Source organism: Dendrobates tinctorius, unplaced genomic scaffold, assembly GCF_039654945.1.
Source record: "Dendrobates tinctorius isolate UK_male_01 unplaced genomic scaffold, ASM3965494v1 ptg000314l, whole genome shotgun sequence".
Classification (NCBI taxonomy): domain Eukaryota; kingdom Metazoa; phylum Chordata; class Amphibia; order Anura; family Dendrobatidae; genus Dendrobates; species Dendrobates tinctorius.
Window position 1 is genome coordinate 1,028,013 of NW_027361981.1, and position 14,394 is coordinate 1,042,406.

Consider the following 14,394-nt stretch of genomic DNA (forward strand, 5'->3'; position numbering starts at 1 on the left):
CTTGAATGGCCAAGTCAGTCACCTGATCTCAACCCAATCTGTCCAATTACTTTCGGTCCCTTTAAAAACAGGGTGGCACGTGTTAAGGAGGTGAAACGCCTAAACCCTTCATCCAATTTTAATGTGGATACCCTCAAATGAAAGCTGAAAGTCTGAACTTCAACTGCATCTGAATTGTTTTGTTTAGAATTCATTGTGGTAATGTCTAGAACCAAAATTAGAAAAATGTTGTCTCTGTCCAAATATATATGGACCTAACTGTACAAGGTTATCCTGGAAAAACGGTTGATTCCTTTTGCTGAGGCAATGTTCCTCAACTCTGAGGACTGTTTTTTCCAGCAGGACAATGCGCCATGCCACACAGCTAGGTCAATCAATGTGTGGATGAAGGACCACCACATCAAATCCCTGTCATGGCCAGCCCAATCTCCTGAACCCCATTGAAAACCTCAGGATGTAATCAAGAGTAAGATGGATAGTCACAAGCCATCAAACAAAGAAGAACTGCTTAAAATTTTGTACCAGGAGTGGCATAAGGTCAGCAGTGTGAAAGACTGGTGGAAAGCATGCCAAGACGCATGAAAGCTAAGATTAAAAATCATGGTTAATCCACAAAATATTGATTTCTGAACTCTTCCTCTGTTTCAACATTAGTATTGTTGTTTTTAAATGATTATGAACTTGTTTTCTTAGCATTATTTGATGTCTGCAAGCATGGCATTTTTTGTTATTTTGACCATTTCTCATTTTCTGAAAATAAATACAAAATTTAGTGCTTGGAAATTCAAAGTCATGTCAGTAGTTTATAAAATAAAAGAGCAATTTACATTTTACTCAAAAATATACCTATAAAGAGAAAAATCAGGCAAACTGAACATTTTGCAGTGGACTCTTCATTTTTGCCAGAGCTGTATATAATGCACGGTTGTCCTGAACATGGAGAATAATTATAATCATGTGCATTAGTAGGAATCGTCAATAAAAGTTGTCCTGATGAGACAATCCCTTTAATACGATTGGCCTCAGCAGTGACATATACACATTGCTCCGAGAGATGGCTGGTATCTTCATTATACCTTAGGTCACAGACAGGGATAAAAGGACTTAAAAATCCTGTAAGATTTTCGCAAAAACACCATGAAAAATAGCCTCACCAAATCTTGTCCAATGACTGCTGCATCCTGCTAGTGCATAAAGGCTGGAGCAGCACAGGTGCCCTCCACTGATGAGAACAGCCACCCTATCACTATAGCAGTGATGATGGTGTTAGCTGCCTAGTGGGGGAAAAAAGCACACAGATGGAGCTTGCTTAGGACATAAGTCACTCAGGAAAGTGCGATGCACAGTGTCTGGTTGACAGCCTATTTAAAAATCGCTTAAAATGGAAAGCGGGCTGTTCAGCACTATATATGCATCACACAGAAAACACAGCCATCAGAAAGGAGCCCAGCTGCATCCTGCAAAAAATGATAAAAAGTGCAATAAAAAGATACAAAAAAATGCATATGATAAATGCATTCAATGAGGTATTGGTTACTATTTTGGCCAAAACAGATAAGCTCGCAACCCAAAGTCAAGGATCCCCATTGTATTGTGAATACCTAACTAAACATCAATTCAAAGCTCACAGACAGGGAAAAAGGACTTAAAAATCCTAAGGGTATGTTCACATGTTGCGGATTCGTGTGCGGATTTTTCCACGCGGAATCTGCAGAATCCGCAGGTAAAGAGACATGCGTTTTACCTGCGGATTTCGCCTGCGTTTTTACACCTGTGGATTCCTAGAATGGAATGGGTGTAAAAACGCTGCGGAATCCGCACAAAGAATTGACATGCTGCGGAAAATAAACAGCTGTGTTTCCACGCGGAATCTTCCGCAGCATGTGCACAGTGGTTTTTGTTTTACATAGGATAACATGGTATTGTACATCACTTGCAGATCTGCACACAAATCTGCAATGTGTGCACATACCCTAAGCAAGCTCCTTCTGTGTGCTTTTTTCCACTAGGCAGCTAACACCTTCATCATTATTGCTATAGTGATAGGGTGGCTGTCTTCATCAGTGGAGAGCCCCTGTGCTGCTCCAGCCTTTATCTAGAAAAAACTTTTTGACAGAGTGATCAATGAGTGGAACAGGCTGCCATGAGAAGTGGTGAGTTCTCCTTCAATGGAAGTCTTCAAACAGAGGCTGGACAGACATCTGACTGGGATGATTTAGCGAATCCTGCTTTGAGCAGGGGGTTGGACCAGATGGCCCAGGAGGTCCCTTCCAACTCTACGATTCTATGATTCTATCTTTGGGAGCCTGCTGTCCTGCTAGTGCATTAGTCATTGGACAAGGTTTGGTGAGGCTACTTTTCATGATGTATTTTATCTTCATTATACCATGTACACACCTCCAATCCTAGCCTGAGTAAGTCAGAGCTGTGCACTCGAGAGGGCTGCGGCAGTGTTGGCCGTTCATACTCGACAGCAGAGCCGGGGTCGGCACTAGAGAGAGCATGGCTATTAATGTTGTATAACGCGTGCGGTGATCAGCGGTGTAAGGTAAGGATACAATGATGCCGCCTTACTCCTGATCCTTCTAGTCCTGCTGCTGCTCTCATTTGGTTTATTGGTGTAAAGTTCATTGTACCATACTCTATTTGCTTTTACTTTGGAAAGTACTTTATATTTCACTTGATGGGAGGGGGGTTTTTCTTATTTTGGCCGAGTAAGGAGATTTCATAGAGATAACAGCATACAATGTTCACGGCTTTATAACAGGGAAAGTAGCCACGTGATCCTTTCCCTCCAGCTCACCGCAGCTTTGGGTGTTTCCTCTGACTAATGTCCTCGTCTGCCTACAGTTCCAGATCGTGACTCGGCGCTGCCTCGGTGTGTGATTCTCGTAGTCCTGAGCTGGCATCTTGTGGAGAAGCTGATGTCATCCCATTGTGTCCACCCTGTTTTCAGTGTGTACGTCACCCGTGCCCGTTAGGTGCCTATTCACTTGATGGAGGCCACCAATGCCTTTTCTCGGCCTCTGTCAGGCTGGTATACATAGTTGATTTTTTTTTTTTTAGTAATATATCTCCAAGACTGTAACCAGTGAGATTTATTCACAGTCTATGTATTGTGTTGCTATTTATGATATATTAAAGGGAGTCTTGTGTGTTCAGACTGACAATATGAAGTAAGCACAAGGACGTAAAAGGCACATTGCACCTATAAAAAAATCTCCCCTTTAGGACCTGATACATTATTGCATTTGTGTTTATTTCTTGCTTAAATTTTTTTGACATTTTGTAGAATATGAAAATTTTTGTGCTCGGAAAAGGTGCAAAAAAAGGGTTAAGGCAAAAATAAACACCACACCACTATTGGCAGCTTTCTTTATAGCTCGCGCATAGGCAGAAAGCTGTCACAGTGGTGGGGACAGGGCTAAGAAATATGGAGGACTACCTGACAGCATATTTACTAGTCCTCCAGTGCTAATCTCTTGCTGATGAAAGTGATTTTTATCAAAACTATAGCTAGCAACCCAGTAAGTGACACATCGCTGGATTCGAAGTCTCTGTCCTTACATTGTTGCTTTCAGATTAGATGGCAAAAACCTGGTGACCGGATCCCTCTGATTCCTCGCAGCATGATCTCACCGCTGTTGCTTGCTCTAGAGCACTAGGCTTCAGTAACGCTCGTGGCTCTCGTGCATTAAGTAAGATGGTTAACTTTTCTCGTACTGGCTGTTCCCTCCTCATCTGACAGTGACTTGTGTTATTCAGGTACATCTGTTTTTTCTTGTAGAGTCAGAGACTATGTGTAGCATTGCATACTGTTAGAGTGTTAGCGACTCCTGGAGTGGACCCTCTGGGTCGCGGCACCAACCCTCCCAGGGCGAGCTAGCCTAGTGAGGACCACCCCCTATACAGGGAGTGTCAGGAGCAAGCCCCAGGGGATACGATACCACGACTGCTGGCACCAGGCGGCCGGCTCACAGGAGATACGAGACTGTGTGACTGGAGGGTGCAGGATACTAGGGAACACAGGAGAGTACACGGGAGTGCGCTGAGTACAGGGTAGTGCTAGACGGGTACCCGTGGGCACATAAGGCGTGTAGCAAGAAACAGAACACAGGAATAGAGTGAATGCCAGGAGACACGGCGGAGCAAGAAACAAGGGACAGGATACGAGAGGATGTGCCAGGAGGCACAACTGAGCATGAAGCAACAAGGGTTCAGAGCAAGTGCTAGGAGCACCACAGAATAGCAGAGCAGAGGACCCGAGAACAGCGCACAGCCAGGCTGGGACACAGCTGACCCAGCCAGGAAGCACAACAATAATCAGGCACCTCCCCTAGGGGGAGGTCGTCTGATATAGCACATGACTACTACTGGTTCCGGGTCAGGACCTAGCCAGAAAGCACATGACCACTAGTGGTTCCGGGTCAGGTCCTCCAATACCATAGAGAGGACCGAGCCCTATACAGCACTGACAGGAGCGCGCAAGCGCAAACGTGGCATGGAGGAGGAGACCCGGGGACGAGAGTTGCGCGTGCGCACCCGACGGGGACCCCTGAGGGACCGCCGTACCGGAGGGAGTGACGTCGGGGCCGAAGCCCCACCTCCTGGTGAGCGCGGCATAACACATTCACTCTTGTAGCACACATGGCCGTGCAGTGTGCGGCCACAGACTGTTTCCTGAAGGTGAAAAAGGCGCAGTCAGCTCACCTGTCTAGGTGCATGACAAAATGCTCCAGCGATAGCCGGCGCTCACATCTTGTTAAGAGTTGCTTCGTTGATCCAGTACTATAAAATGCATAAAAAATGGTTGGACACAACAGCACAAATTATATTGGATGCACTACAAGAAAACATAAAGAATGAGGCAATTCCAGTGATTGAAATGCAGCTAATCTAGGGGTGGACAATTAATTTTCCCGAGGGGCCACATGGGACCATGACTGTTGTGGAGGGCCAAACCAATAGCTTGAAATTAATTCTACTCAAAATTTATTAATATTAATTGTGTCACTTAATATTGAGCAGAATTAAATATGCTGACACTGCCCTATATATCTTTAAACCCCCACACAGCCTCCCCCCGTATGCGGCAGGAGCCCCACACAGCCTCCCCCCGTTTGCGGCAGGAGCCCCACACAGCCTCCCCCCATTGCCTCCCCATGTGGAGCATTTCACCCCCACAGCCTCCCCATGTGCTGTCTTTAACTCCATAGAATCCACATGTCAACACACACAAAAAAAACCACACCACATACTCACCTCGGTCCCGTTCCCAGGCGCTCTGCTTGTGTTGCTGTCTCCGATGCATTGACTCTCCAGCGGTGCACAGCTGACGCGATGAAATGACGTCATCGCGTCAGCTGTTTCACACGCTGATTGGTGGAGGAAGTGGCCGGAGGCCCCGTCTCCACCAATGCTTTCTGTGCCTAGGAAGACAGCGACTGGGCAGACACGGTGTGGCCGGTGGACCTCAGGTTTCCAGCCCCACAGCTGTCTCGGTCTGCGGGCTGGACTGAGACAGCCAGAGAGCCGGATGTGGCCCGCGGGTCGCACTTTGCCCAGGTCAAAGCTAATCCATCAAATATTTGTAAACATTTTCAGCAAATTCATTCAGGTGATCTTACCCATTTTTCTTTTTGTGCCCTTGGAAGGTATAAGAGACCCACTGGAGGAGGAGACTGGAAAAGAGCTTTGCCGAACAAGGAGACTTACTGGCTCCTCATGTTCTATAGAATCATAGAATCGTAGAGTTGGCAGGGACCTCCTGGGCCATCTGGTCCAACCCCCTGCTCAAAGCAGGATTCGCTAAATCATCCCAGTCAGATGTCTGTCCAGCCTCTGTTTGAAGACTTCCATTGAAGGAGAACTCACCACTTCTCGTGGCAGCTTGTTCCACTCATTGATCACTCTGTCAAAGTTTTTTTCTAATATCTAATCTGTGTCTCCTCCCATTCAGTTTCATCCCATTGCTTCTAGTCTTTCCTTGTGCAAATGAGAATAAAGTTGATCATTCTACAATGTGACAGCCCTTTAGATATTTGTAGACAGCTATTACGTCTCCTCTCAGTCTTCTCTTTTGCAAACTAAACAATCCCAGATCCTGCAACCTTTCCTCATAAGACAGGGTTTGCAGACCGGTCACCATTCTGGTCGCTCTTTACTGAACTTGCTCCAGTTTGTTGATGTCTTTTTTAAAATGTGGTGCCCAAAACTGGACACAATATTCCAGATGAGGTCTGACCAAAGAGGAGTAGAGGGAAATAATGACTTCACGTGATCTAGACTGTATGCTTCTGTTAATACATCCTAGAATTGCATTTGCCTTTTTTGCTGCTGCATCACACTGTTGACTCATATTCAGTCTGTGATCTATTAGTATACCCAAGTCTTTTTCACATGTGCTGTTGCTTAGCCCTATTCCTCCCATTCTGTATATGCTCTATACTGCTCACCATATTGGTTTAAATAAAATATTAGATTTAATTCTTCAATAATTAGCATGTTATCTACATTTTTTTTTTATATCTGAAGATATATGTATATGTTTTATTCATGTGTATTCAACACTTTTTTTTCTGTAACAATAGCATGAAACAAAGTAAATACTCACATAGTCACCTGAATATGGCTTGATCAGGTCAGCCATGCAAATGCTCCGCTGCTCGTCTGTGCTTAGTCAGGCTTCATAAAGGACCATGTAGGTCTGAAACATGTTGCCTGGGAGCAAAGCAAATATTTTTTTCTACCTTAATTTTTGTGCTGTTGTGGTGTTTTTGTGCATTTTATACTACTGGATCAATAATGCAATTATTTTAAGATGGGAGATCCGGCTACTGTTTGGACAGTGTTTCCTAAATCTCCACCTTATGAATTAGGGGGGTGTGCCATTACACTGCGAAAGTTTTCTGGGTGACTGGATTCTTATCAAAGAAAGAAGACCTACTTACTGCAGGAGCAGCCAGAACCAGAAGTGACCGGCCAGGTGACCGGTGGTCAGGATGTCATTACTTCTGGTCCAGGTGGAGACCACTAGAGCTCTGGTGGATTTCAGTGGTAAGTATTTTCATTTCTCTTTCTTTTCTTTTGTTTCCTTTATATAATTACCGTTGTCCTGTCTTGCGCTTTTTTTCTTTTTTTCTTCCATCTTCTAAAAATTTCCAAAGTAGTGGCAAACCCCTTTAAGCTTGTAATTGCTCATGATTGTTCTTGTTAGGGTCGCTAACGACATAATTTTTTGGTAAAAATAAAGAGCACAGTAAAATCTGCACCTAAAAAAAACTATGACCATACCTCTGCTCTGACAATATGTCACTTAGACTTAGAGATGGGAAATGTAAACCAAGAAGATATATTGAGGTTTCTTTTTGGCGTTGACCTCCATTTACCTATTCTTGCTTTTTCCATCAGTTTTTTATGCTGAGCTGTCAGCTGATTTTTTTTTTTTTTTTTTTTTTTTTTATTTAGCTAGCAGTTATCTGACCTTCCATATCTATCCCTTTCCAAAGATGATAGGAGCCATCAAGTTTCTATCACCAGGGAGAAGATAAGCTGCTGCCAGAAATCTGACAGTGCTTCTTTCCTGGGGTTCCAGCAGTCCTGATCTTTACTCAGCAGCAGTCTATAAAGATGAACGCAACGTTGGGAACTCCCCATAAACATGCACCCTCTCGCAGCCAATCATTAGATTATATGCAACGTGCCAGGCATTGACTCATCTCCCAGCACAACAAAGAATCAGACATGGTGAAATCCAACATCTGTCAGGGGAACGTTACATACCAGCTATCCCAATGCCTGGACTGGCCAAGTCTGCCAAAGTAGTAGCCACTCTTTGTGTGCCCCCATTAGAGAAAAGATGTGACACAATGGGAAGCCTGCAGTTACCTGCTGTGTATGGCCAACTTTACAGATCGGCTCTGCTTTCTGGCTCATAGAGTGAAGCCAAAGCAGTGCACCTTTATGTGGCTGGAAATGCTGTTAAAAAGCAATAAGCCTTATGGGACAACGTTACAGGTAATCTGTCAGTAGAATCGTCACTCCTAAGCCATTTATATGGGCTTGTTGGTCATAGGAAGATAAATAAAGTGATACCTTGATATGTGCGATCAGATGTTTTGTTCGAGAGAAATCCCATGTTTTTCTTATATGTAAATGAGCAGTTAAGATCTATGGGCCGAGCACTGAGTACATGAGAATCTGCCTCCATAGATTATTGTAAATAATTGGGAAAGTTATCAGTGTGATGGCCGCTCTCTACGCTCCTGATGTCACTGCAGAGTTGTGTGTGATTATACCTGACCCATCTGCAGGATCCTCTCAGCTTCCAGCTCACAGGCAGACAGGGCTGCAATACAGCAGAGCTGTGAGAGCTGCAAAAATGTGTTTGTAAGGAGGCAATGTTCAGTTCTCCTCCTATCCTATACCTCCTATCATTTACAATTATCTCTGGAGGCAGATTCTCGGGGGAAATCCGTGTCCGGCCCATAGATCTTAACAGCTCATTTATATATAAGGAAAATGCGGACTTCCCTGGAATGAGACCTTGATATCTGCTGTAGTGCGATGTGTCATTGTATTTATCTTCCTATGACCTACATACCCATATAGACGGCTTAGAAGGGACGATCCTACTGACAGATTCCTTTTAGGGTGACTGTATATAACCACCATACTGTGTGTCGTCCGATCCAGCTGATTTTGGTGTGATCTACTGCCAGTCTCATTCCCATAATCCACATTAGTATCCATTTTGGTGGATTCAACAAAGTATGTAAGGTTGGTCATACACCTAGACAGCTGTCAGCTGCGATATTCCTCCTGACTCTAGACAGACGCGTAAGGCTGAGCATTGCTGTCTTAAGGGATCGCTCACACTTGCGTATATATCGGAAAAAGTCTGATTGCCCTCGGATCAATGTTATTCAATGAGGCAGATCCCTGTATTTTTTCTCGTCTGTGTTCGGCATGCTGCGATTTCACTGTGAAATCAGACAAATATGAGAGAATGGCAAGCCGTATGGATCATCAGACATCTGATTTTTACGGATACATTACAATTCTGTCATATAGGAAATTGCCAATGGCCCTGTAAATGATTAATAACTGAGTAAAAAAAAAAATGTCTTGCACACTGATGGCACACCAGCACTTAATGTAAGCGAACCCTAATAGTGAGGGGGAAACGTAACTGAGGGACACGTCTGATGGCTGCTTACCTCTTCTGAGAACAAAGGATCCTTCCCCCCCCCCCCCCCCAAAATCTGCCATCAGGAAAGATTTGAAACCCCCATATGTATTAGGTAGTCTCTGATCCTGCCTAAGGGTATGTGCCCACATTATGGGTTTTTTGTCTATTTTACACGCGTTTTTGTAGTGGTAAAATAATTTTACTGTACCAGCAAAAAGAATTTCTGAAGTCTCCTGCACATTATGCTTATTTTTTTTCCTTGCAGATATGAAGCACTTTGAAATCTGCAGCATGTGAATTCTATTAGTTTTTGCAATCTAGTTTTACACATCGTATTTTTTGCATAAGAAATTTCTGCAAAGACAGTGTGCGCACATACTCTTATGCAGCAGGTTCATGTAATGCGTATTGCCATCATAGTAAGCGAATTAACACGAAGAAGGGAATTCATATGGACAATCGCTTTTGTTTTCTTTTTTTTGTTTGTTTCTAGTGTTTTCTAATAAAAAATATTCTTGGGCCCAAGCAAACCATTACAGAAATAATACATCTCCGAGCTGGGACATTGCAGTACTCTGCGCTCAGTGAGGGCAGACATGTTCCCTTTTAAGATCTGTCACATTGTGTCAGCAGTTAATCTGTGGGCAGCATGGTATAGAGAGGGAGACGCAGAGCGGAGTGATAGGATTGCTGGAAAAGATTCAGTGTAACTTGTATTTTAGTTCTGGTGTTTGTATCCATCAGTCCAGTGGAAAAGCTGTCCTGCTAGGGATGATCAGTCCAGTGGAAGCGGTCCTGCTAGGGATGATCAGTCCAGTGGAAGCGGTCCCGCTAGGGATGATCAGTCCAGTGGGAAGCGGTCCCGCTAGGGATGATCAGTCCAGTGGGAAGCGGTCCCGCTAGGGATGATCAGTCCAGTGGGAAGCGGTCCCGCTAGGGATGATCAGTCCAGTGGGAAGCGGTCCTGCTAGGGATGATCAGTCCAGTGGGAAGCTGTCCCGCTAGGGATGATCAGTCCAGTGGGAAGCTGTCCCGCTAGGGATGATCAGTCCAGTGGGAAGCGGTCCCGCTAGGGATGATCAGTCCAGTGGGAAGCGGTCCCGCTAGGGATGATCAGTCCAGTGGGAAGCGGTCCCGCTAGGGATGATCAGTCCAGTGGGAAGCGGTCCCGCTAGGGATGATCAGTCCAGTGGGAAGCGGTCCCGCTAGGGATGATCAGTCCAGTGGGAAGCGGTCCCGCTAGGGATGATCAGTCCAGTGGGAAGCGGTCCCGCTAGGGATGATCAGTCCAGTGGGAAGCGGTCCTGCTAGGGATGATCAGTCCAGTGGAAGCGGTCCTGCTAGGGATGATCAGTCCAGTGGGAAGCGGTCCCGCTAGGGATGATCAGTCCAGTGGAAGCGGTCCTGCTAGGGATGATCAGTCCAGTGGGAAGCGGTCCCGCTAGTTATTGACAGCTATCTACTGTATATGCAGTGTCCTACAGGGAAGACTGTCAATCACTAGTAGGACCTCCCACTGGACTCATGCATACAGTCACCAGGGATTTCAATGGTAAATACACATCTTACTGAAACTTTTCCCACAAAAATGTATAAATCAATGTGCTCAGTATATAAGAATTGTAGAACTTTTCATAAAATAATCTCCAGACTATATTTCCATAAGATCTTTTTCCTGGTCCATCTTGTTCATTGTACTTATGTGTCCATATCTTGGTTACAGGAGGCCGATATCAGTTAGAAATTAAAATCCCAGAAACATACCCATTTAATCCACCAAAGGTAAGAAGATGCATGCTACTGTAGATGCCGCTAATAACCTCTCACTTTTCTGCCTAATATATCACACTAGGAATATTTTAATGAGGTGTTTAATCATTTTGTACATATTCTTGTCAAAGTACCGTATTTTTCGGAATATAAGATGCAGCAGACCATAAAATGCACTTAAGCTAAGTTCACACTTGCGTTTGGGTGCTCTGCTCAGGGCTGCGTACTTCTTCCCGTCAGATCCGCATAGATGCGCATGCGTTCTGCGTGCCTATCTTTAACATTGGTTGTATGCGGATGTGTCGTTTTGATGTGCCCGCTGACTACACGGGAACGCAACATGTTGTGGTCAGCGGACACATCAAAATTTCGGACGCATCCGCGTACAACTCATGTCCCTGCGTACCCAATGTTAAAGATAGGTATGCAGGATGCATGCGGATCTGAAGGGGAGAAGTACGCAGCCCCATGCAGAGCACCCAAACGCAAGTGTGAACTTAACCTTGGGCTTTAGAGGAGGACAATGCAAAAAAATGTGGTCATGACTAGTGATGGGTGAGTATACTCGTTGCTCGGGTGTTCTCCACGAGTATTTTGGTGTGCTTGGAGATGTAGTTTTCGTCATCTCAGCTGCATGATTTGTGACTTGTAGACAGGCTGAATACACGTGGGAATTCCCTAACAAACAGGCATTCCACACATGTAATCAGCCTGTCTAGCAATCGCAAATCATGCAGCTGAGATGACGAAAACTGAATCTCCGAGCAAGCCAAAATACTCGGAGACCACCTGAGCAACGAGTATACTCGCTCATCACTAGTCCTGACGTTGGGGGGTGGGGTGGGGGGGCGGCGGCTCCTGCTGGCACTCCTATAGGGTAATATCTCCCATCCGGGTATATATACATGAGTCCACATCCGGATGTACCCCCTGAGCCCCGTCCAGGTGTACATGGCGCCCTGTCCCCCACCCCATCCCCATCCTGGTATACATGGGACCCCATCACGCTGAACACACAAAAAAACAAACAAACCAAAAAACAATTCTACTTTCCTTTCCCTTCGCTTCGTGGCAGCGGTGTCCTGTTCTGATGCTGTCTACAGCGTGTAAGCAGCGCATGACGTCACTGCCATGCGCATTCACGCTGAGGTCAGCTCCCTTGCCATTGCTATCCACGGATTATGGGCATGTGGAGCAGTGAATATTCATTCTCTTTAATAGCGGGCACATGTGATTGCCCAGCAGCTCCAGGAGCCAGTGACTGTGGCTAAAAGTGTCTCTGCTGTTAAAGAAAATGAATATTCGCTGATCTGCATGCCCACAGTCCCTCCCACCTCTCGGCGCTGGCTTTAGTGCATAGAGGTGAGAGGGACTATGGGCGTGTGGAGCAGTGAATATTCATTTTCATTTAACAAGCCAGCACAGTATTAGCCGCAGCAACAGACTCTTGCCTCATGTGACCTCCGTCCTGGTATACATGGGACCGCATTGCCTCACCCTCCTCCGCCGTCCAGGTATACATGGGGACCCCCATTCACCCTCCCCCTCCATCCAGGTATACGTGGGACCCCCATCCCTCCCCTCCGTCCAGATATACATGGGACCCCCATCCACCCCCACCCCGCCGTCCAGGTATACACAGGACCCCCAACCTTTCCACCACCCCCCCTGCTGTCCAAATATTCATGGGACCCCATACACCCCCCTCCCGTCCTGATATATGTGGGACCCCATCTCGCTGCACACATTTAAAAAAAAAAAAAATTACTTGCCTTCCCTCCGCTTCTTCTCAGCGGCGTCCTGTTCTTACACGCAACTGTCTACAGTGTGTAAACAGCGCATGGCAGTAACGTCATGCTGAGGTCAGCTGCCGGAATAGTCACTGCTCTCCACGGATTATGGGCATGAGGAGCAGTGAATATTCATTCTCTTTAATTGCAGGCACATGTGATTGCCCATAATATATACAGATACCTCAGTGACATCTCAACATGTCAAAAAAGAGGGTAAGGCTAAACCAAGCCCCCCTAGAGAAAAGAAAGTAGCACCCACTCCAATATATATATGAATAACAGGAGAAACAGGAGTATACAGGTGAATGATGTAAAAAATTCATCTTTATTTAGAACAATAAAAGCATGATCAAGGTAACAGAGTAATAAATATGACAACACCGCAGGGTGAAAGCAGATAACCTCAGGGTAACCAAAATGCCACCCTGCACATAGGTGCATAAGGTACAGAGTAATGGAAGTATAAATGTAAATAGCCAGTGCACATTACAAGGTCATGCACCGCGGTAAAAGCACCCCATAGCGCTTGTGCATAAGAAAAGTTTAGGTGGTCCAGTCAAATATGGGGTGATGGGGTCCCATGTATACCAGGACAGGGGGGCATGGGAATGTGGTCAATCTATACTAGGAGCTGGGGGAGAAGGGTCACAGGAGGCAGGAGTCGGCTGCTGTGGCTAACACGGCCCGCGGGGGAGATGGGGTCATAGGAGGCAGGAGTCGGCTGCTGCGGCTAACACTGTGCCTGCTTATTAAAAGAAAATGAATATTCACTGCTCCCCACACCCATAGTCCCTTTCACTTCTATGCACAGAAGCCAGCGCCGAGAGGTGGGAGGGACTATGGGCGTGGGGGGCAGCAAATATTAATTTTCTTTAATCACCCTGCCGTTGGTGTTGGCCACAGCAGCCGACTCAAACCTCCTGTGAACTGCTCCTCTGCCACTCCTCTCCCATACACAGGGGACATATATGTGATACATCCAGACTATAAGACGCACCCCCCACTTTCCTCCAAAGTCCGAAAAATACGGTATATTTCCGAGGACAGGTCTCTCCTAATATACGGGAGAGTAATTGATGAGATTATTATGCTTGCTGGCCTGAGGGCTGCTTCATGACCAGGATGGTGACATGGTGCGAAGTTCCAGCAGGTTACTGGTCACTACAGAGAGGGAGTGGGATCCCGTCCCTAAAGAACATAGTCAGCTTACAAGTGGTGAATATTAGCCAGATGGCACAGGTTTTTTAGTGGTGCTTGGGCTCATAAGTGAACGGACCTGTGCCTATACTATGATGCAATGGTGCCGCCTTATCCTCCGACTAAGGCATCAGACAGATGTGTACATTATGATTAGGGATCGGAGACCAAGTGCTAAGATTGCCATATTAAAAACATGAGGTTCCTCAGACCAGGTGCCCTGCTGTACTGATGCTGTCCTTTCTTTTCTAGGTGCGGTTTATTACTAAAATTTGGCATCCAAATATTAGTTCAGTTACAGGAGCCATATGCCTGGATATATTGAAGGATCAATGGTAAGACATTTTACTCAGACTTCTAGTTGCTGCCCCCATTTATTCTGAACCCCCCCCCCCCCCCGTGACTACCGGTTAGGCCACGTTCACACATTTAAGATTTGTAAGC

The 14,394-nt window shown here is 45.7% G+C and overlaps 1 protein-coding gene across 2 annotated transcripts in view; it reads left to right on the top strand.

Annotated features, from left to right (window-relative positions):
* UBE2K (ubiquitin conjugating enzyme E2 K) overlaps positions 1-14,394 on the top strand; it is a 70,817-nt gene that overhangs the window by 33,347 nt on the left and 23,076 nt on the right. For both annotated transcript variants that reach the window (XM_073561094.1, XM_073561096.1), the window contains 2 exons: positions 10,914-10,972; positions 14,203-14,285. In XM_073561094.1, coding sequence (XP_073417195.1) covers positions 10,914-10,972; positions 14,203-14,285 — 142 coding nt within the window. The remainder of the gene's footprint in view (positions 1-10,913; positions 10,973-14,202; positions 14,286-14,394) is intronic.